Source organism: Ovis aries, chromosome 23, assembly GCF_016772045.2.
Source record: "Ovis aries strain OAR_USU_Benz2616 breed Rambouillet chromosome 23, ARS-UI_Ramb_v3.0, whole genome shotgun sequence".
In the NCBI taxonomy this organism is placed as follows: Eukaryota; Metazoa; Chordata; class Mammalia; order Artiodactyla; family Bovidae; genus Ovis; species Ovis aries.
In genome coordinates, this window is record NC_056076.1 from 61,756,280 (window position 1) to 61,779,974 (window position 23,695).

Consider the following 23,695-nt stretch of genomic DNA (forward strand, 5'->3'; position numbering starts at 1 on the left):
GGTTGCAAAGAGGCGGACACGACTGAGCGACTGAACTGAACTGAACTGAAGTGTAAGCCCGAAGCCTAGTGAGAAGTCACCACGTAGCAAACAGGGAGCTGGACTCAGTGCTCCGTGGTGACCTAAATGGGAAGAAAATCCCAAAAACAAGAGGGGATACACGTATACGTAGCCAACTCCCTTTGCAGCACAGTAGAAACCCAACACTGAAAGCGACTCTGTAGGGCTGGTTTTGGTTTGTTTGCTGAGTCGTGTCTGACTCTCTCAAACCCATGGTCTGTATCCCACCAGGCTCCTCTGTCCGTGGGAGTCTCCAGGCAAGCACACTGGAGTGGGTTGCCATTTCCTCCTTCAGGGGATCTCCCCACCTAGGGATCGAACCCGTCTCTCCCGTTCTCCTGCATCACAGGCGGGTTCTTTACTGCTGGGCACTGGGGAAGCCCTAAGGCAACTGCACTTCCATTGAGAGAGAGAGAGAGAGAGAGAGAGAGAGAGAGAGAGAGAGAGAGAGAGATGGCCTGGAGCAATCCACCGGGTGATGGCAGAGACGAGATTCAAATTCAGATTTTTCTGACCCTTGCTCTTCCCACCTCCCAGGGTACAGGTGACCAGGAATGCTCCCGGGAGGCTCGGGGGCCTGCGCCCATGCCCCGTGGGATGGTGAGCTACCCGGACCACTCAGATGATCTATTCAGACACGCTCTCAGAACCTGGCAACAGGGGATCTCCGCTCTTGAGGTTTCTGTGCGGCCTGCTCCTCTCAGAACAGACTGCCAGGGGCCGCTCAGTAGCACCCGCTTCACCGGAATCTCGAAGCCTCAGAGGGGAAGTTCTCACACCAGAGCTCTAACTTGGGATAAAGGGAGTCCAGCTGACTCGGTGACGGGAAGGAGGGTGAAAGCTGTGGGTGGCATTTTCAAGCAAAGGGAACTCTAAACAACCATCTCAGCTCCCACTACGACCTCTGTCATCTGGCTGTGTGCGTTCCCGGGCAAGCCACGCGGGCTGTGCCCGTCAGCGTTGTGCACGGTCCACTGACGGGACATCGCTGTATCAGAGCAGAGCGCGGCGGCGGCGGTGGAAAGCGGTGCTCTGAGAACCTGGTGATAACATCACTTGCAGGCTAATCAGTATTTTCCATAATGATGGCCGGAGAGACGGGCCTGCCTCCGGTCCTCTCTGCACCCCCTTCTGACCCGCGGGAGCCGCGGGTGTGCCGACGGAGGCCTGGGAGGCCACGTGGGTGGCCGGGCCTCTGGGGGCCAGGATTTTACAAGCTTCCTGCTGGCGGCTCCTGACAGGAAGCTCGTCTGCCTCGCAGTGTCTGGCGTGTAGGAGACGCTTGCTCAGGAGATGTTTGCTGAGCGAGTTAGAGGTGAGCAGATGCACTAATGAGGGAGCGAGTCACTGAAGGGGGGAGCGTGCGGCGCGTGTGGCGGGTGGCGAGGGCAGCAGCCTGCCTCCCGGCAGCTCCTGGGACACTCCCCGCCCCGCCGCAGGCAGAGCGGACCAAACGCTTTTCGTGACGGCGGGCCTGCTGAGTCGCTCAGTCGCGTCTGAGTCTGTGAGCTCGTGCACCGTAGCCGCCAGGGTCCCCTGACCAGGGGTTCTCCAGGCGAGAATACCGGAGTGGGCTGCCACGCCCTCCTCCAGGGGGTCCTCCCGACCCAGGGACTGAAGCCGTGTCGCACGTCTCTGCATTGGCAGGCGGGTTTTTACCGATGAGCCGCTGGGGAAGGAAGGTGAAGGCTTAACTGCTCAGCCAGCCTTTGCATTTCTCAGCTCACGCGTCTCTACCGTGCGACATGAAGAACGGCGCGTGAACACTGAAAAGGCTGGAACCTCACCCGGGGCCTCCTCCAGGCACAGGTCCCCTCCGGGACGACACGCCAGGGGGCCCTGCAGTCTCTCCAAATACCTATCCTGACCCCCACCCCGCTGTCGGCTGCCTGCCAGCCCGGGATGCCCTGTCTTCCCCTCACCGCCCCCCTAACAGCCGCTCCCCGGCGCCCGAGAGGCTGGCCTGGCCGCAGCGCTCACCGCCTGCCCACCTCAGTGTTGACCTTGGACTGGAATCTCTGGGTGGCGAGTTTGTTGGTATCAGAGAACCTAGCGCCAGGCTTGATGGATGGATGTTTGCTGATGAACAGTAAGACTTTCTGGTAAGTTAGACTTTGCCCTTCAAGAACCTTGGCTTTTATGCTTCTAGTGACCCTCAGGACATGGCCCGGCCCAGGAGCGAGCAGAGGCGGTGGACTCTCAGAGGGGCTGGAGGAGCAGGGCTCCGGGATGTGTCTGAGTTTCCGAGCCTCCCTGTCTGCAGGTTGGCCAACTGCCAGGGAGGGGAACACTCTCCCCACCCAGAGGAGTTGTTGTTCAGTCCCTCAGTCATACCCGACTCTTTGCAACTCCACGGACTGCAGCAGGCCAGGCCTCCCTGTCCCTCACCATCTGCCAGAGTTTGCTCAAGCTCATGTCCATTGAGTCAATGATGCCATCCAACCATCTCATCCTCTGCTGCCCCCTTCTCCTCCTGCCCTCAATCTTTCCCAACAACAAGGTCTTTTCTAATGTGTTGGCTCTTCGCATCAGGTGGCCAAAGTATTGGAGCTTCAGCTTCAGCACCAGTCCTTCAGTGAATATTCAGGGTTGATTTCCTTTAGGATGGACTCGTTGGATCTCCTTGCAGTCGGAGGGACTCTCAAGAGTTTCTTCTCCAACACCATAGTTCAAAGCATCAATTCTTCAGCACTCAACCTTCTTTATGGTCCAGCTCTCACATCCGTGCATGACTACGGGAGAAACCATAGCTTTGACTAGACGGATCTTTGTTGGCAAAGTGATGTCTCGGCTTTTTAATATGCTGTCTAGGTTTGGCACTGCTTTCCTTCCAAGGAGCAAGCCAGAAGGGGACAAGGGTGGAAAATGAACCCACTCCTGCTCAGAAGAACAGCCCCACCCAGTCCCTGGCATGGGGCGTAGGAAGTACACTGTCTAAACAGCGTCAGGTCATCAGCCGCTTCCTGACGCTCAGAGTCCCGGGGCTGAAGGGGTGGGAACAGAATCGGGGCCCCTGGGGGCCTCTTGGGTTGTGTCTCCTGAGCCAGGGGCCTCCTGATATGTCAACAGGAGACCAGGGGCCTTGAAAACACCCGGCGGTGGTAAAAACTACTGGCTCGTGGCAGGTTGCGCTCCTTAATGACTCCGAGAAACAGACTTCACCAATCCCTCCTCTCTGGAGATCACAGGCCACCTGGCCACGGCCAGCCGCTGAGAGGAAAGCGCGCCAAGATTCCAAGAGACCACTGTTGAGAAATGTAAATGGCCCTAAATTACAACCAGAGATGGAAATGCATCTCGGGGAGGGAGGGACGGTCTGTAATCCAGTCTCAGGGTTGGATCCAAGGCCCAGGGAGAATGCGGATGGTTTATCGGCTTTATAGGCGGGAGGAGGTGCTCAGGGTGAAGAATGCCCACTTCCATTAGTGATTAAAGTGCAGTTTGGGAAAACAATTACCTGCCCGGGATCCTGGGAAAGGAAAGCTTCCTGGTTTCTCTGCCAGGAAGAGCGATTGTAAAACAAGGGCTGAGAATCACACAAACAAGATTTTAGAACTTTATCCAAACAGCTGCAGTTCACCTTCGAGGAGCCCAGACTCACTTGGGTCTGATGGATGTTGCAACACCAAATTCAAGGTCTGCCCGCCTGCTGCCAAGACTCAGCCCATGGGACAAAGGAAGAGCAGTTGCTCTCTTAATGGGAGCAGAAAACAAAACTCTCTCCCCCCCACCCAACGGCCTGCTTTGTGTGAAATTGTCACTGTGCCTTTGAGGAGAGATTAAAATCCGAGCCATGTCCAATTTAAAGGGCAGGTTCCCAGGCTGGGAAGGGAGAGGGTTTCAAGGGAGTAGGGCGGGGTTGGGGGAAGCCAGTTGTATGTGAATTTATGGAGGATTTGGGGATGACAGAAGTCATGGGACTTGACTCAATTAAAACGGATGGAAAAGCACAAGTCTGTCATTTAAAAACAAGAGCAAAGCAGCAAGAATATTCTGGCTGGTTCTCTGCTTCCAGAACCTCCGCTTGGGAACCTACTTGGGAACCTCTGAACAGGTTTCCTGAAGCACAGCGTGGGCGCCAAGCAACGGTTTTCACCTACTTTCCCGCACTTGATACGCACAGATTTCACAACGGAGAGCGAGAAGGAATGGTCCACCCACCAAAGAACGTCTCCTGAGAGCCAGGGAGGTGCTCAGCCAAGTTATGTAGTTGGGAAAGAAAAAGCTTCCAGTTTTCAAGGCAGAAGAGTCTAGAGAGCGTCAAATAGATGATAAGAAAGCGGCCTGGTTTGGCAGCCTCACCAGATTCTCAGACACACACCGGACACTGCGGCTTTCCAGGAGGCAGCCCTGGATGCCTCCAGAGCCCGAGTCTCATCTCACCTCACACCCGGCTCTGAAGAGGACCCCCTCCGCACGCTCCCTCCTGGTGCCATTTGCAAAATGAGGCAAGAAGGGTGAAGCCAGAGAAGTTAGGGTCCCGTAGCTCTGGTTTCCAGGGGGCCGCGTGCTGGGTGTGGGAGGAGAGATCCCAACTCCAGCTTAGGACGGAGGCACCTCTCAGCCAGGGGCCTGACTGCTCCCAGGTCTCAGTGTTACTGTTGATACTTGCACGGACATTGACACTGATAGCTCAAGTCAAGAGATTTCTATCAGATAGGCCCCTCCTCCTTCCTAAGAGGAGGGTGACAGCAGTGTCTGACCTACAGGCTAGAAGATGGAGCGAGTGCCTGTGGAGGCGTGCTGCGCTTTGAATGGCACCCGGCATGTGGGGCGCTCGACAGATATTAAATCTCATCACTGGCATGGCACCGTTTTTCTGACTATCCCTTCATTTAGCCATGTCTGTATACTGATACATATCAAAAAGATATTTTGATGAATATTTCACACTCCCTTCACTCACGAAAGAACTCCAGGATATTCCTGTGCCCCCCACCCCGGCAAACATTAACTCAGTATATGGCAACCTATGGTATCTGTCATTTAAGCACACTTTTGGATGTGAATTTTAAAACCCTACATTTCTGCAACACTTCTTTCTTTTCCCTTCTTTTCCCTTCCAAAGACTCCAGAGATCCCTAGCAGATATTTTATTAACCCCTGACAGGTTACGGAAAATAAGTTTTAATTTTAGGAAGATAAAGGCCACTTAAAAGGTTCAAACTCCAGCACCCTCACCAAATCATAAAGGACAGAAAAGAGAGAAATTCAAGTCCTGCCCATAAAGCAGAAGCCCTTGGTGTTGCTAGGAATTCCTGTCCTTTAGCAAAACCTGCAGCAGGAATCCCTCCCCCTCATGAAACAAAATGAACCGTGGGCTGCTCCTGAGACAGTGGCTCCGGGGACAAGTATTTACCCCCCTGGAGCGGGGGCGGAGGCGAGCTGCCCGCCCCCACCGCCAGGCTTGGTCTCCATGGCGTTTCCACTTTCCCAGGCCTACCAGGGCAACGTGAGTGATTTGCCACCAGCCAGCAAGTGGCCAGGCTGCTCGGAGTGGGAACTCTGCCTCCAAGAAGCAGTGGGGACCACACTGCAGAGGAAGGAGACCCCCGCAGACCCCGACTGGCCACGGGCCTCCATCACCAAAGCCCCTCCTGCCCCCAGGCCTCAGGCCCCCTACAGCAGCTGCTCCACGGGACAGGCACACCCTCCTTCCCATTACAGTTACAACAGAAACTATAAGCACTAAACCCACCGGGCGCCCCTGTGGGCTCCCACAGGCCGACACTCTCGCAGCACCCGTGGAAACTTGTCTGTGCACAGACGCTTTGATTCTCTGTGGTCCAAGGGGCTCCGCATGCCTTTGAAAATAAATGCTAAACGCTGAGAGGGTGCTGCTTCAGTTTGCACTCTTACAGCTGATGATCGAAGGCTCCAAACGAGACGCTTTCAGGGGTGTTGAGCACAAAGAGTTCGACTCATCTCGCCTCTGCAGGCAGAGAGGGAAGGCTCTCGCCTTGCTTGGCGAGGGGTTGCTAATTCGGAGGATGCCAGTTTTAGAGCCTGTCTCAGTTTGACTTGTAAATGAAAGGTGGAACCTTGCCAAAATTACCCCGCCGGGTGCCTGCTGGCCCTTGTCTATGTTGGGGTGGGGCAGAAGTTCACCAAAATCATTAGAAAGTTCAGGAAACAAGGAGGTGAAGCAAACAAGTAGAAGGCGGTGAGGCTCCCTAACAGAGCCTCCTCGGCATCCGCAGCAGCTGATCCTTCTGGTCCTCACGACAGAGCGGGATGCCCCAGCTTTCCTTACAGAAAGGGTCCCGGGCTTTCCTGTGTCAGTCACCCAGGGGGCTGATGTAAATATGAGTCCTTCTGTGAGCCGGGCCTCTGAGCTCTGTATTAACTCTCCTGAGCCAGTATTTCAGAACCACTGTCTTTCAGGAGAGCAGAAAGAAATAACTGATGCGAAGAGCTGGTAACTTTTTATTGGAATAGAAGTAGGCATTTCTTCTAAAGCTTCTTACTAAGGAGCAACCACGTGCAGAACACCCGTCGCAAGTCACCTTCACCGTCATCCCATCCCATCCATCACACAGCCCTGCAGGGACCATCAGAGAACCCGGAAGCTCAGGGAAGCTCAGGGGAGCTCTGTGCCCTGAGACACACAGCTGGTACACGGTTCACCCGTTGGCGAGACCAGGCGCATCCGACCACACCTAGACCCGGGCACGGCCTCGATTCCCATACTCATCCTTTCATCCTGGGGGGCGCGCCTTGATCCCCATATTCATCCTGGGGGGCGCGGCCTCGATCCCCATATTCATCCTGGGGGGACTGGGCTGGCACACCTCCCTCTTGCGGGGAGCCCCGGGCACTTGCTGGTCTCCACCATCCCAGGGCAGCCCTCCATTGCTTCTGTGTTTCTCAACTCCCTTCTCCCCCTTTACCGTGCTTTGCTTTCATCCTCTCTCCCTTCCTTATAGCAGTTAGTCCTCAGTCTTCTTTTAAATTACTTTTTATTGGAGTAAGGTTGCCTAACGATGGGGTGTCAGTTTCTGCCGCACAGCAAGATGAATCAGCTATACGTATCCATGACATATTTCTCTGCTTTTGGCGGCTCTGGGTCTTTGCTGCCATCCGAGGGCTCTCTAGTCGTGCTGCGCGGCTTCTCTCTGCAGAGCACAGGCTCCATGCTTGAAGCTCGCAGGTTCGGTAGTTTGGCCCAAAGCCCGGCTGTCCCAAGGCACATGGGATCTTCCCAGAGCAGAGGACGAACCCATGACCTCGGTATTCCAAGGCGGATTCTTAACCACTGGACCACAAAGGAAGCCCTATTTATTCCCTTTTTTTGGATTTCCTTCCCATTTAGGTCACCACAGAGCAAGTCCTCTGCCTTGCTGGCACAATCACTCACATAATCACTCACACAATCACTCAGGGATTCTGGCTCCCACCCATAGAGTCTGGTGGAATTCAGTCTGGGCATCAGCCTACAACACACTCCTGGGTGATTTTAGGGTGCAGCTGGGATGGAGGCGGGTGGCCTTACTCAAGGCTGCCACATACAACCGGCAGAACCCAGAAACCCTCCTGAACACGCTCGTGGAGGTCCTCTGGCCACTGTCCTCCACAAAGCACCATGAAAACGCAGAAGGTGACCTCGGGTGACCTTCAGCCACACCTGCTGAGAAAACGCCCAACTACACCGGCTGACCACATGGGCAAGGATCCCGTCCCTGGACAGGCTGCCTCATCCCGTCTCCACGGAGGGACCTGGGGAGAGCCTGCATGGCTCCCCTGGGGCCCGGGCGGCCGGGGGGAGGTGGTGATGGAAGGGCAGCCACCTCGGCCTCCCTGCTGATTAAAGAGCTGGACCGGGAGCGGCTGTGCAGACTCTCCTGCAAGACCGCCACCGTAAAGATGCCTACACAGCTGGCGTCATGGCCCATCCTGCAACCCCCTCCCAGCTGCATTACACACACACCCGAGGAGGACAGGAAACCTTCCGTGCGGCTCTGCTCCGTGTTGGTCTCCTCAAGGACGCCTTTTGGACCAACACAACCTCATGTTCCCACTTAGGGCATCTGTCTAAGTCGTCTCTTTGGGACCCCATGGACTGCAGCCCACCAGGCTCCTCTGTCCATGGAATCCTCTGGGCATGAATACTGGAGCTGGTAGCCTTTCCCTTCTCCAGGGGATCTTCCCAACCCAGGGATCAAACCCGGGTCTTCGTCACTGCAGGCAGATTCTTTATGGTCTGAGCCTCCAGGAAAGCCAAGGATGAGGACAGCTCGTTTAAAGAATTCCCGGTGTAATACGGATGCAGCCCACCAGGGGTGAACGTGCTGGGAAGGGAGCAGCAGTAAAGCTCTGGGGGTCTTCTGAGACCTCGGAGGCCATGGTACTGCTGCGGAAAGCATGTGTTATAAGTGACACACAGCTCAGTGCGTGCAGGTCATCAATGAATGGGCAAATCCATGTCATGTTGAGGGTGTGGCTCAAACCCACTATTTGCCATGGACCAGGACGTGCTAGGGAAGGATAACAACTGTGAGGCTTTCCACACGGAGTCAGACCAGTCAGCAGCTCAGAGAGCAAAGGGGCAGACCATTTCGTCCACCTCTCTCTTGGCTGAAGGCCAAGACCAAGCAGAGGTGGGGTGTCTGCTCCTCCAGGCCCCCCAGTGAGGAAGCTGGGCCCCCGCAGGAGAGGCTGATGAGCGACCTGCCCGCCTCACCAGGCTCCAAGTCAGCTGAGCACCGCCACAGGGGGACCCTGGGCTCAGGATGCTGTTCCCCACAAAAGGGGCCCACGCGGCCCCCAGCTCAGCTGTGCCCACGGCGACCTCGGAGATCTGAAGCTGCCTCTACAAGAGAGGAATTTCAAAGACACTGGGAACTAACGCAGCCCTGAGAAAGGAGCTGAAAACGCAGGCTGGTCTCTGAGTGGAGACAAGTGCGGCAGGGGCTCAGAGGAAGGGGAACCAGGGACGCTGCCCTTTGAATGCGGCGGGGAGCCGGGGGGCTTGAAAAGCAACCTGTCTGAGGACTCAGTGTGGACGCCTGTGATCACACAGCTGGAAGAGTAAACACTTGCCCAGAGAGAAGCCCTCTGCTCTCTTCTCCTTCCTGTCTCCTGTGCACTTTAAGCGGTGTGATTTATTTTACCAAGAATAACAGAATATGCCTCTTTTCTTGCCTGACTTTGAGCTGCCTTGGATGGAAGCTCGCCAAAGTGCACCGACACTCCGTTCCAGGGGGTGAGAGCCTGCCGGACCCTGCCCCTCAGACATGCCCCATCTCTAGGGCCACACAGGTGGCCAGCTCAGAGGAAGAAAGGCATTCTGAAGACATCAGACAGATCTGCTCCTGAAAGCTCTGACTCCAACCCGATGGATGTGCGTCGCAGATGACTGTGCCAGGCGGAAGCAGACCAGTCAGCTGCAGGCCAGTGGACGGGAGGCCAGCCTCGGCCGCCTCCACGCCAACCTTGGCTACGTAACTGAGGCAATCTTGGGAAGAAGCATGTGATGCCATCTTGCTGTTATTGTTTTCAAACCAACCCGGTCTCCTCCCTTTCTTTATTCAGACCTTGCGCTCGCCAAGCTACTTCTGAAGCCGGTCTGGTTTCTGAAGAAAACCTGCCTGGAGAGAGAGTACGGGCTGGGACAGCAGAGCACCAGCTGTCTCGGTTACAAATGAATATACTGGCCTTTTGGTTGAGCACCTGTCCAGTGGGCTGTTAACGGGAGTCAGTCCCTAAGAGTCAGGTCTGTCCTTGAGGAATCAACAAATCAGATCCCCAGGCTGCCAGGATGAAGTTCAGACCTTGGACGATGCTGGACTCAACAAGTACTGCCCCTCGGGGGTCTCCTGGAGGTCATATTCTTAACCCTCCTGTAGTAATGGCCCAACACACAGTGGAAAGGCTTCCGCAGCTACTTCTCGAATTACTGTACTTTTTCTTGCATGAAGACTGTATGTAGACTCAGAAATGACCTGCGTTTTACAGGCTTGGGTGCTGTGCACAGCTTCTGTGGAAGCCGTGAGCATCTGCTCTGTTCCTTAGGTATATGGAAAACTTCATGGCTGGTAGAAATTCCAATCTGTTTAATCCCTCAGCCATGCCTGATTCTGGTATAATCAGACTGAAAGGCAGTCAAAAAGGTTGCCAGAAGGAGTTATGAGAGATGCTTCCTCTTGAAGAACACAGGATTTAAACATCAATGCAGTATACTAACGCATATATGAGGAATTCAGAAGGACAGTATCAACGACCCTATATGCAAGGCAGCAAAAGAGACGCAGATGTAAAGAACAGACTTTTGGACTATGAGGGAGAAGGCGAGGGTGGGATGATTTGAGAGAACAGCGCTGAAACATGTATATCACCATATGCGAAACAGCTGACTGAGTTCCATGCATGAAGCAGAGCACCCGAAGCCAGTGCTCTGGGACAACCGGGATCCAAGTGGGCCGGGGAGGGGGGTCAGGATGGGGACACGGGCACCTGTGTGCAATCCATGCCAATGTATGGGAAAACCACCACAATACTGTGAACTAATTATCCTCCAATTAAAATAAGTTAATTAATAAAAAAAGAACACAGAATTTCGTCAGGGAGATATAAACTAAAGTGATGAAACATACTCAGAGTTGCCAATAAAAATAGAGCTCAAACGGATAGAGCAGTGAGCCAGAACTGGCTGGAGCTGAACTCAAAGGGTTTATTTTTAAGAAAGAGCAGTTAAGTGTCATGATGAAAAGGATGGGTCTCGGACCAAACAGACTTGGCTTCAGACACTTGACTGTGACTTCATAACGAACAGGTAAGATTGAGCAGTATGGGACAGAGTGCTTGACACACGGGATGTGATCAAGGAAAGGTTGTTGAAAAACACCCACCATGGGGACCTCCCTGGTGGCCTGGTGGTTAAGACTCTGCAATGCAGGGACACGGCGGGACCCCTGCTCAGGGAATGAAGACCCCTTACACTGTGGGGCAACGAAGCCCTCACCGCAACCGCCGAGCCCTCCCACCACAACCAGAGACCCTGCATGCCTCAGCTGAGACCTGCCACAGCCAAATAAACACCTTTTTCTAAATACTAAAAGGAGAAAAATATCACAAGGAAGGGAAAGGTTGAGAGACGACACGCGGGCGGCTCACATTCGCCCTGCGCCAGGCGCTGGGCCGAGCGCTTTACTGCATCAAGCCACGTCACCTTCTCAACAACAGTGAGGCCGGGACTGTCAGTGACCCCACTGACTGAGGAGCAAGACCCGGCACAGAGAAGCCACGTGACGTGCCCAAGGTCGACAGCCAGGATGCGCAGCGCTGGGCGCTGAAGCCAGGCGACCTGGGCCCTGAAGCCAGGCGACCTGGGCCCTGAAGCCAGGCGACCTGGGCGCTGAAGCCAGGCGACCTGGGCCCCAGAGCTCGGAGTGCGAGCCACTTCGCCTTTTTCCATTGTGCATGCCACATTGCTTCTCTTTGAACCAGATATATTACCAAACAAATCGTCAAAACAGCTTGGATTTTTAGGATGAATATTTAAAATATTATAAATCCCTTCCTTGTAGGGGAGTGGTCTGTTGGAACAGTTTCTGCTGATCACTCAGGAATCTGTCCAAGACAGTGATGTGTACAGACTATTTTTGTCTGTTAATATACAGTACCATATAAACACTGACTCAACCAAAGAGCCTGAACAATAAATTATCACTAGCCCAAGTGCTAAAATAGCACTTGATTTTGTCTCTGCCTGAGCATGCTATCTATTTATACTCTGCTTATTTCTGTGGCGGTTCAAAGTGCTTTATCCAGATTTCATCAGAGCCATAGTTATGTCGATTTACTGCCTTTATACACACATGTGACGGATGTACCCGACCCTGCGATGCTTAATATTCACTACAGGAGTCTCAGTTTCCAACTAGGGTTTCCACTGAAAGAATTACGGACTGTCTTTCACTTGTAGTTAGCGGACATTTGCTGCCAATGAAAAGAGCAGCGCTTCGTTGTTCCTCTTTCACTGAATCCGTCTCGCATGCGATCTGGCCGCGTGTGCTGTGTTGTGCTTAGTTGCTCAGTCGCGTCCGACTCTTTGCAGCCCCGTGGACTGCAGCCCGCCGGGCTCCCCTGTCCGCAGGAATTCTCCAGGCAAGAATACTGGAGTGGGGTGCCATGCCCTCCTCCAGGGCATCTTCCCGACCCTGGGATCGAACCCAGGCCTCCTGCATTGGGGGTGGACTCTTCACCCTCTGAGCCGCCAGGGAAGCCCATGATTTGACTGTACTTGCCCCTTAACATTAACTGCAAATTGTGTTAATTATAAATTGTATTTTTTTCTTTTCTTTACAGTTCAACTTATGGCTGACCTTGAACCAGAACACATTTGTCAGTTTAAAATCATAATACAGGGATCTCCCTAGTAGTCCATCGGCTGAGCCTCCGGGCTCCCAATGCAGGGAGTCCAGGTTTGTTTGGTCCCTGGTCAAGGAACTCGTCCATGGCTGCAGTCCATGGGGTCACGAAGAGCCGGACATGACTGAGCGACTTCACTTTCACTTTTCACTTTCATGCACTGGAGAAGGAAATGGCAGCTCACTCCAGTGTTCTTGCCTGGAGAATCCCAGGGAAGGTGGAGCCTGGTGGGCTGCCGTGTATGGGATCGCACAGATTTGGACACGACTGAAGCGACTTAGCAGCAAGGAGCTAGAGCCATGACTGAAAAAAAGAGAAAAAGATCCCATGTGCCACAACTAGGACTTCTCAGGTTGATTAGCCCATTGGCACAGAGGTATTTTCAAATTTGACCTGCACCCTTTCAGTTTTAGTACCCATGGGCAAAAACAAAGAAATAAATAAATTTAGGTGTTGAAACAGAATAAGGAAAAGAACTCCAAAAAAAGATTTCCTCGACTAGCCAGAGGGCAGATGAGACCCCAAACTCTGGCATGTATAAATTGGGAAAAACTAGGTTTGTGTATTGTCTGAAGATAATACAGCTCAAGGTTCAGAGGCATGCCTTAGTGCTGGACACAGGAAAAGAAATAAAAGGAGAATTGTCCTTTGGTGTTTCCATCAGTGACAAATAAAACAAGCCCAAATGCACCGCCTGAGGCTGGAGCATTCTGTTTTCCTTTGTCCTCCTCTTCTGTGAATATCCATCTTCATTATTGAAAACAGAAACTCCAGCCTTAAACGTTTCCTGATTTTTGCAAAAAGGATATTATACCAACAGTCCCTTTTCAAGAACTGGCAGTTATCACTTCACTCTACACAAGTTCCTGAAGTTTTCACCTTGACCAGGCATACCGTCTGCCAATGTGACTTTAGGGAGAGAAGACAGATGCAGGAGATATGAGTCATAAATTCCCACAGTATCAACAACGATGTTGGAGGGATTTTTAGGAAAAAAGTCATCGATTCCAGGAAAGTTTTTGCATCCTAGTTATACTGATATGGTGAGCCGTTAACAAGGTCAAGGGCCTAGTCTGTAGCCAATATCCTCATTCAAAGACGCTTGGAGACACAGCTGGATCGATGCGCAGAGTTCTCCTAAGAACCTCTGGGCTTCCATACATTCCGACCTCTCTTCCCGGATAACTGGGTGCCTCTGCTATTTCTCTTTCAGGTCTCAGAATCATTATCATTTCCTCTAGAAAGTCTTTCATAAAACTGGGTCAGGGCTTCTCCAGTCCAGGGGTTAAGAACCCGCTCTGCAACGCAGGGGACCCTGGTGCGATCCCTGATCCGGCGCCGGATTACGAGAGCCTCAGGACTAAGCCCAAGCACCGCAACCACTGAGCGCATGCGCTGCAGCTGCTGAAGTCCGCGCGCCTGACCGCCCGCGCTCCGAACCAGGAGGAGCCGGCGCAGCCCAACTCGAGAGCAGCCCCCATCTCTGCAACCAGGGAGAGCCCTCGCAGCAACAAAGACCCAGCACAGCCAAATCAATCAATCAACCAGACAAACTGGGTCAGATGGCCGTTCCGTGAACACAGCCCCGGTGCCAATCCCATTTTACTGGGTTGGAAGTGCCAGGATCACCTTCAGACAAAGACGAGATCTCAGGAAAGAGGTGCGGGAAAGGAGGGCGGGAAGGACACAGAGAAGCCGGCGGCGCGGGGACTGGGAAGGGCCGTCTGGGCGCTGCTCTTAGCGCCCTGGGGCCGCCCTGCGCGCCCGCTCTAAGGCGGCGGAAACCTCTGGGAGCAAAACCAGGCCACACCTAGAGTGAGTCCAACTAATAAAAATGACACTGCTTGAACGCTTTCAAAAGCAGATTTCACTCCTGTGTTCTCCTTTGTTCTTTATCTCAAGAAAATAAACAGCGGCATGGTGGTGTGGTGTTCTCCTCCAAGTCGGGTCCAGCCCCGAAGGCCGCAGTGGCTCTAGACGGCTGGCTGCACTGGGCCCCACGCCCACTGGGTTGGTTCACACTATGGAAACAGCAGAATCGAACGGGCTTGGGAGGTTTCCATCAGCCTCCTCAGCCTGTGTTCAAAGATCAGACACGTGCCGCACAGAAGAGCTAATACTGATGATGGGTGGAATGTGCTAGAGATCCACAAGAGCAAACAATGAAAACGTGTTTTCTGTTATATCTTTCTTTCTTTTTTTTTTTTTCAAAATTATCTATTTCAAAAGCAAAACAGACTCTCTGAGAAGTCAGTCCGCCAGCGCCGCGCATCTCAGGCGGGAGGACACATGGGACAGCAGGCTCTCTGGAGCCAGTTTGAGCCTGGTTCCCAGACTTCCCGGAGAGTTCCTCCAGTGGGTAGGGCCTCTGCTTCCTCAGCATCTTTCAGAATTGTGTGCAGCCAAGAGAAAACATAAGTACAAGTGTTTAATACAGAGGTGGGGGTTTAACAAGTAATATGATCACCACCACCTCCTACACTGTCAGAATTACAATTAAAATATCGGTTTAGAAATTATGAACACCCGTAAGCTGAACTTTCCAGGTGGCACCAGTGGGGAAGAACCTGCCCACCAGTGCAGGAGACACAGGAGATTCAGGTTCGATCCCTGGGTCGGGAAGAGCCCCTGGGGGAGGGCATGGCAGCCACTCCAGTGCTCTTGCCTGGAGAATCCCATGGACAGAGGAGCCTGGGGGGCTGCAGTCCATGGGGTCTCGAAGAGTCGGACACGACTGAGCAACACAGCACACACGCACAGAGGTGAACTGAGGTTTAACTGTGTATGTGATATGTGTAGAAGTCTGAATAAGTAAATTAGAACGCAAACTAGAAAATGCTTAAACATGAGAGCAAATCTTTAAGCAACGTAATACCCATTTTACTATAAACAATATGTTTCTCAACTAATCTTAATGTGTATTTTGTCATAACTAATCATTTTAATTCACAATGCTCACAATTATTAAATTATAGTAACAGAACGGTTCATTGTATATCCTTCCAGAAAATGTTCTGTGCATACACGCATATATGCATGCTTCTAATTTTTTCTCAACTATGAAATCATATGCTCCATACAGGCCTCAGCTTCTCCACTCTGCAACAATTGGGCACCTTCCTGTCTGACTTTATGTCTATCATGTTTTTTAAAACAGTTACATTTCAGTTCAAAACAATTTACATTCATTTAGCCAGTCTTCTACATGGATATTTCTTTTTTTCCCCCACTTTGTTTTTTGGCTTTTTCTGCAAAAACAAAATAAAGCCACAATGGACGTCCTTACATATATGTAGGAAAGTCTCCTAGAAATGAAAATGAGTCAAAGGGTACGTAAAGTTAGTATTTTCAAAATCAAGGTCAAATTGCCCTCCCCAAACTCACAAGACTCTTAACAACATGGAAGAAAAAACACACTAGATTTCTTCACACTTGCCCAATTCTCTCTTGTCCCAGAGATGAAGGTACAGTCTGAAGCCATAATATTAACTGATTTCACTATTCACCATTAAATTAATGATAGTTCCCTGCAGTTCTCAAAGATGTAAACAACACGGGAGGTCCTAGCTCAGGCAAATCAAGCTCCTCCAGCCAGGAAGGAGGTGTGAGAAGAGCTCTCCAAAGACACCAAATGAATCACAGACAAACGCGTTCAAGGTACCTCACGTTGACTGAGGGTTTCTGTGTGTTTGACTCAGCACTAAATCCTTTCCATACATTATCTCACTTTAGGGCCTGTGTATTTGCGAGTGTTTATAAGCCCAATAAAAGCCTCACATATTGCCTGATGAGCCCTGGGAAAATGAGAAGCGGCCTTCACCTCTGGCCAAACAGCAGAGACGATACCAAAGCCTGCTCTTGGCTTCCCCTCCCCCGTCTCTCCTCCAAGCAAAAGCAGGTGCTATTTCCAACCAGCAGTTGCAGGCCAGCCTTCTATCGGCCCCAAGTCCCCACCAATGGCCATTTCCAACACGACTGATGAGTTTCTCGATGACCCCTGGGCTTGGGGAAACCCTCAACTATCGTCTGAATCATTAAGATACATACGTGTGTCTGTGTAGCTGTGTGGTCGGGTGTGTTTTGTGTATTGAACTCTAAAAATTAGTCAGAGAAGTGGTCTAGGTTTGTTTTTTTTTTTCTTAAAGGGGGTTGAATTAACCAGAACACCTCACTCTTCTAGCTAACAGAACCATTTACTGTACTTGAGATAAACTGGGGTTTACCATATTACTCACCCCGATCACACCATCAAAGTTCACGTTCTTTTCTTTACACTTACTGTCAAACTAAGCAAAAAAAATAGATGCCCACCTCCTAGGATAAAAAACGTGAAAAAGAGCTATTTCCCATCATTTCCCATGGTCCAAATCCCAAGTAAGTCCACACTTGATAAAGATCCCCTAGCTAATTGGACACCATTGAGATGAGAGCAGTTAATTCACTAGTTTTGAATGCAAAGCTTGACTAAACGATTCTGTGCCATAGTATATACTCTCTGGCACTTGCTAATATAAATGCAGCCCAGTATTTATTTTTTTAACTTTCTAAAATCTTTTCAGAAGTCAGGTTTTTCTTCGCATTTTCTTTTTGGCAAGATATTTGCTTTACAATATTGTGCTGGTTTCTGCAAACATGAGCCAGCCACAGGTGCACGCGTGTCCCGCACATACGTGCACACGTGTCCCGTACATGTGTGCACACGTGTCCCGTACATGTGTGCACACGTGTCCCATACATACGTGCACACGTGTCCCCCCGCTCTTGAACCTGCCTCCCATCTCCCACCCCGCCCCACCCCCTAGGTCGTCACCGAGCACTGGGTTGTCCCTTGAGTCACAAGCAGCCCCCTGGCCGTGTTTTACACACGGCCACGCGTGGGCTTCCGTGCTCTTCTCTCAGTCCGCCCCGCGCTCGCCCTCCCACACTGCGTCCACAGGCCTGCTCGCCATGCCTGCGTGTCCACGGTTACCCTGCAGACAGGCCCATCAGTGCCGCCTCTCCACACACACGCGCGGACATGCAGTGTCTCTTCCTCTTTCTGACTCACTTCACTCTGTACAATAGGCTTCATTAGGACTGACTTGAATACGTTCTGTTCTGAAGCTGAGTAACACTCCACCGTATACGTGGACCACAATTTCTGCACCCACTCTTCCGTCGATGGACATCTAGGCTGCCTCCATGTCCCAGCAGAAGTCAGGTGTTCGAGACTCAGTCTACATTTCCTCCCCCAATTAATGAGGTTACACCCCCGAGCACAAGGACACGCGCCACAGAGCATTGGAAGCCAGGCACCAGCGTACCGCGGGAGTGAAGACTACCTACCAGGGCCCACATCTCACTTTTCAGAAAGCAGGGCCACAACTCCTGCACCACCCCCCTCCCCTGCAAGGGAAGAAGGCTTTCTCCCAGCTCCCTTTCTGAAGTCTAGCCACAGGGGATGGTTTTCTAAGCTCTAGAAACCCTGGGGCTGCCCCAGCAAGTGAAGCTGCTTGAAGAATCTGTCTTTCAGTTACTATCAGTCCCCTGGGTCGGTCTGTGACAGACCTGTCTTTGACTGTATCTCACTTTCTAGCCAGAAGATTTTTCATGAGGTTCCAGGATATTCAGGGACAGATCATTTGTATTCAATAGTGTCACTAACCTACTCAAACGAAAAAGTGCCTTTTGCGTGTGTGAAATCCATCAAACTCTGTTTAAGCATCTGAGACGGGTTTCAGGGAAATCAGTCACTCCGGGTATCCGTGCAGAGCAGTGGCTTATGGAAGAAGTGAAACCAGGCCTGAGGTCCAGGATAAGCCCTGAAGGGTCCTGATGCATGAAGTGGAGATTCTGAAATCAGTGCCAGGGAGTTAGGGTTTAGGATAGCTTATCTGCAAAGCTTAAGAGATGTATTCGGATCCCCTTGGACAGGCTGTTGTATGTAACTGATTAATCTCTGACCAAATGGAAGTGAATAAATGTCGAAGTGAGTATGAATTTTTTTTAAAAAAAGGACCTTTTATTTCTTTTGCATTATTAATACGATAACCTAGATCAGCTACTGTGGAGAATAGTATGGAAATTCCTTAAAAAGCTAAAAATAGAGTTACCACTTGATAGCAATCCCACTCCTGGACATATAGCTAGAGAAAACCATAATCTGAGTAGATACCTGCGCCCCAGTGTTCCTCACACTATTTCCAACAGCCAGGACACGGTAGCAACCTAAATGTTCATCAACAGATGAATGTGCATTAAGAAGGTGTGGTACACACACACACACACACACACACACACTCTCACACACACAGACTCACACACACACACACACACACACGCACACACACACATACACAGACACACACAGACTCACACACACACACTCTCACACACACACACTCACACACACACACACAGACTCTCCCACACAGACACACACACACATACACAGACTCACACACACAGACTCACACACACACTCACACACACACACACACACACACACACACACTCTCACACACACACAGACACACACACGCACACACACACACATACACAGACTCACACACAGAGACACACACACTCACACACACACACAGACTCACACACACACTCACACACACACATGCACACACACACATACAGACACACACAGACACACATACACAGACTCACACAGACTCACACACACACACAGACTCTCACACACAGACTCACACACTCACATACACAGACTCACACACACACTCACACACACACATGCACACACACACATACAGACACACACAGACACACATACACAGACTCACACAGACTCACACACACACACACAGACTCTCACACACAGACTCACACACTCACATACACAGACTCACACACAGACTCACACACACTCACACACAGACTTACACACACACACTCACACACACACAGACTCACACACTCACTCACACACAGACACACACACACACTCATACACTCACACACACATACACACACTCACACACACAGACACAGACACACACATACACACTCACACACACACACACTCTCACACACTCACACACACACGCACACTGGAATATTACTCAGCCATGAAAAGAGCAAAATAATGCCACTCGCAGAGACATGGGCAGACCTAGAGGCCGCCAGGCTGAGTGAAGCCAAGTCAGACCGAGGAGGACAAATATCACGGTATTGCTTATATGTGAAATCTAAAAAAAAAATGGTATCGAGGAACGTATTTACACAACAGAAGTGGAGTTACAGATATAGAAAACAACTCTATGGTTACCAGAGGGAAAGCAGGGGAGGGTAAACCGGGAAACGGGGACTGACATACAGGCACTGAGCAGACGAGTGATAAGGGCCCACTAGAGAGAACGGACTACCCCGGACTCTAACGACCTTTATGGGAAGAAAGTCTGGAAGAGAGGGGCCACATGTCTGCACAGACCCGATTCACGGAGCTGTACAGCAGAAAGCAACACAACACTGTAACTAACTACACGCTCGTGTTTAAAAAAAAACCTAAAAATACAGTCGCTACAGTTTGAGCACCTCCTTCCATCATCTGACGCTGCTCTGATTTCGTAGAGAATAAGACAGGTGTGGCCTCTGCTCTCAAGAAGCTGAAAGAGTAAGCATGCCAAGCCCTGACTGTAAAGATCCAGAGGATGAAAGTAGGGGCAGAGGAGGGGAAGGACTGGCCAGTCAGCTGCTCTGAGGCGGGGCCATCTAAACAGAGGCTCGAAAGGCCAGGAGACCAGTCCCAGGACGACCAGGAGGGCTCCAGACCAGGCAGAGGTCACAGGCAGCGGAAGGCTCGCCTCCTGAGTGGTGAGCGCGCCGTGTCAGAGCGCCAGGAATCAGCCCCTGTGAGTTGTGAGCCGTGGGCTTCAGAGCGTGAGGTGATCGGGGAGAAACGCTTGGTAAATTAGGATGAGGAGTCGGGGGGTCATCCTAAGCCTGACAAGAGGTATGGGAGTGATCAGATGAGCTGAAACCCAACTCTTCTGCAAAGACCCCAACCTCGAGGGCCCCCCAGAGACAGCGGGGACAGGAGCAGCTGAAGCACCCCATCCCCGGACGCCCCTCTTGCACACGTGGGAAGCACAGAGGGCAACGGGCTCCTGGGGCGACAGCAGCCTGTGACCCCAGGCCCACAGCCACGACACCAGCCCCCGTTTAGTCAAGAGCGGCTCAGGGGTGAAGAACCCGCCTGCTAGCGCAGGGGATGCGGGCTCGACCTCTGGGGCGGGAAGATTCCCCTGGAGAAGGACATGGCAACTCACTCCAGTATTTTTGCTGGCAAAATTCCCCGGACTGAGGAGCCTGGTGGGCTACAGTGCCTGGGGTCGCAAAAAGAGTCAGACACGGCGAGCAACCGGACGACAGCAAAGCCAGCCGACCGCCGTCCCTGCTCCTGCCCCAGCTTCTAGCTTCTCGCTCCTCCCCAGGAACGTGGCCCCGGGCCCATCTCTGTGTTTAGACACAGGGAAGAATTTGGGCCCCCAAGTACCAGCAGATCCCATACTTCTGCTAACTGATACTTTTGGGGACAAAAATACCTCTGAAATCCTTATCACATTTCATCCAAGAAACGAGGCTCATCCACTCTGCAGCCATCCATAAATATGTTGCATGACACGAAGAAAACTCCCGAATATTAGCACCCCGTGATGAATGTCCTAATCAGCCATTAAAGACTTATTTTTAGCAGAGCCGACCACTAAGTTCTGAGCCAAACAGAATGTCATGTGTTAGCCGAGCAGCACACGCCAGTGCGGCCACCCACCAGCTGGTCCTGGGCGAGGGGACCTCTGGAAGACGCTTCTTCCGAGAGGAGAGCGTACTTCAGTGATCAGTGCCATTCAGAAGCTTAGATATACTGATATAAACGGAACATGGACTTAATAACGCCAAACATTTCCATTGTGTTCAGTGAAATAACATTACTGGATACTTTTTATTATGTACACTGGCAAAAAAGTGCCCTAACTTTTTTCAACTTGCATTTCCATACTTGTATGGTGGCCAGACATCAAATACGGGGCTCTAAAATGATGGGATCAGGGACTTCCCTGGTGGGCCAGCGGTTAAGAATCCGTCTGCCAACACGGGGGGCATGACTTTGATCCCTAATCCAGAGAGATCCCACACGGCCTGGAGCAGCCGAGCCCGGGGACCACGGCTCCTGAGCCTGTGTCCCACACCCCGGGAGCCACGACCGCGGACGCCCGACGACCCAGAGCCCCTCTCCCCAAGAGACGCCACCGCGGCGAGGGGCCAAGCACTGTCACGACACAGCGGCCCCCACTCGCTGCAACTCTAGAAAATCCGTCGCAGCCAAAAATAGACAGATAATAAATTTTAAACTGATCAACACTGGCCTATTTTATCTCTGAAAGCTCGAAAGCCCCATGCCTGCACTATGGCAGTCCAGCCGGTCTGCTGTGAAAAACCGTATGTATAGAAACCACAGACGATGACAGGGGAGGAAACTACGGAAGGAAAAGCCGCTGCTTCACCCTCTTCTCAGGAATTACTGCTCACAATTGCTCACATCTGGCATGCCTCAATGGTATGCATTTGCAAGGTTCAAAAATACTGAACCTTGAAAGTGAAATAAAGAGCTTTATCTTCAAAAGAAAAATTAAAGACCCGGAGCAGAACCCTCAGGACCATTTTTATTACACCTGGATAATGGCAGGTATTACTACTCTATGCCCAAGTATGTTTTTATGAATAGGCTAACACACACCCTTAGGCTGTAAAGTTGTGCTCTAAGATATATAACATGTTGATTCAGATACAAAATAAAATACTGTTTGCATGGTAGGTTTTTAATGAAAAGTCTAAAAACACATCTATTTAACAAACCTCTAATTTTTATAAAGGGGGCTTAAAAAAGCCTGTTGTTTTTTTTTTTTTTAATCTAACTACGGGTGGTCTCACACCTAGAAGTGGTACAAGAATCCTTTGTCAGACCACATGTCTTAATTTTTGGTATGGAAAATGTGGTCACCGTAATTATAAGCCAGAGAAAGTAAAGAGCTGAAAAAGTTCTATGCAGGAGGGGGGTAATAATTCGTTAGCATTCAATAAAACTGTAATTTAACCAGCTTTTAGGTGTGTAATAATCAGCTTGAAAATTACAGCACTTGACAATTTTCTATTTTACCTTTTGGCTATTTGTCGAAGTGGCTTATTCCCTCCGTGAAACTTATGCTCCATGGAAACAAATGCAGTGTTTCCCACACCCCTAGAAACACTCCCACCAGACCTGGTACACGGCTGGTTTTTTGTGTTCAATGAACCACAGAGAATGTTTCAGGAACAACCCCAGGAAAATCGGGCAGGAGGAAATCAATCATAACTTGTTTCGAAGCTCTTCTCTTAGGCTTCCAGATAATTCAAATATATCCTTTAAAAAGTTTCAGTTATGGAAACAGTTCACTTGTGCAGACTTTAAATAGTTTTGGCCAAGAAAAGAGTCAACATTAATTATCACAGGAGGAGGGAGAAAGATTAGCTGTGTAACTCAGTCACTTAATTCCCAAGACCTTTTCCCTGAAAGGCATCACTCGGGACTGAAATACGTACACACTGCAATACACACTGGAGGAAGAGACGTAGTGTGACTGTTTCTCCCTCTGTACGGTCTTTCTGGACTTGCTATGAAAAGGCCCGAGTCAAGTGAGGCTATGGAAATTAATGAGAGGAGAGCATTTCATGCCATCAAGATGCTTAGCTACACAGGCAGCAAGAGAGCCTCACATGGCCCTCATCACAGGGGGTAAAATACAAAGGCCTTTCCGCAACGCTGGGGTAGAGATGAACGTGAAATTCCCAACACCTGGAAACGTTATAGCTGCTGGTCGTCTCCGCTCGGAGTTCTATCATTCTCAGATTTCTTAATTCCACGTTACACCAAACTTTCCTCTTAATTGCTGTTGCTGCTGTTCAGTGGCTAAGTCGTGTCCAGCTCTTTGCGACCCCATGAACTGCAGCACACCAGGCTTCCCTGTCCTTCACCATCTCCTGGAGTTTACTCAAACTCATGTCCATTGATTTGGTGGTGCCATCCAATCATCTCACCCTCTGTCACCCTCTTCTCCTGCCCTCAATCTTCAATATACATATGATAATCAGTCTTACAAATCCTAATGTTTCAGCATCTTAACCTGCAGCTCCCAGACTGCACCTCAGAATAAGAAGTAGCCGAAAACAATTTTCGAAATCTATCTTCTTCCCATGTTTTGATTTCCTAGAACAGAAAATA

At 51.0% G+C, this 23,695-nt stretch overlaps 1 protein-coding gene across 2 annotated transcripts in view; it reads right to left on the reverse strand.

Annotated features, from left to right (window-relative positions):
* Positions 1–23,695, reverse strand: part of BCL2 (BCL2 apoptosis regulator) — a 198,425-nt gene that overhangs the window by 52,661 nt on the left and 122,069 nt on the right. Inside the window, exon 2 of one of the 2 annotated variants that reach the window (XM_060405320.1) lies at positions 21,346–23,680. The exons of the other annotated variant lie outside the window; for it this stretch is intronic. Within the exon in view, the coding sequence (XP_060261303.1) occupies positions 23,585–23,680 (96 nt within the window). The 3' untranslated portion in view covers positions 21,346–23,584. Of the gene's footprint in view, positions 1–21,345; positions 23,681–23,695 lie in introns of those variants that run through there. 2 annotated transcript variants of the gene reach the window in all.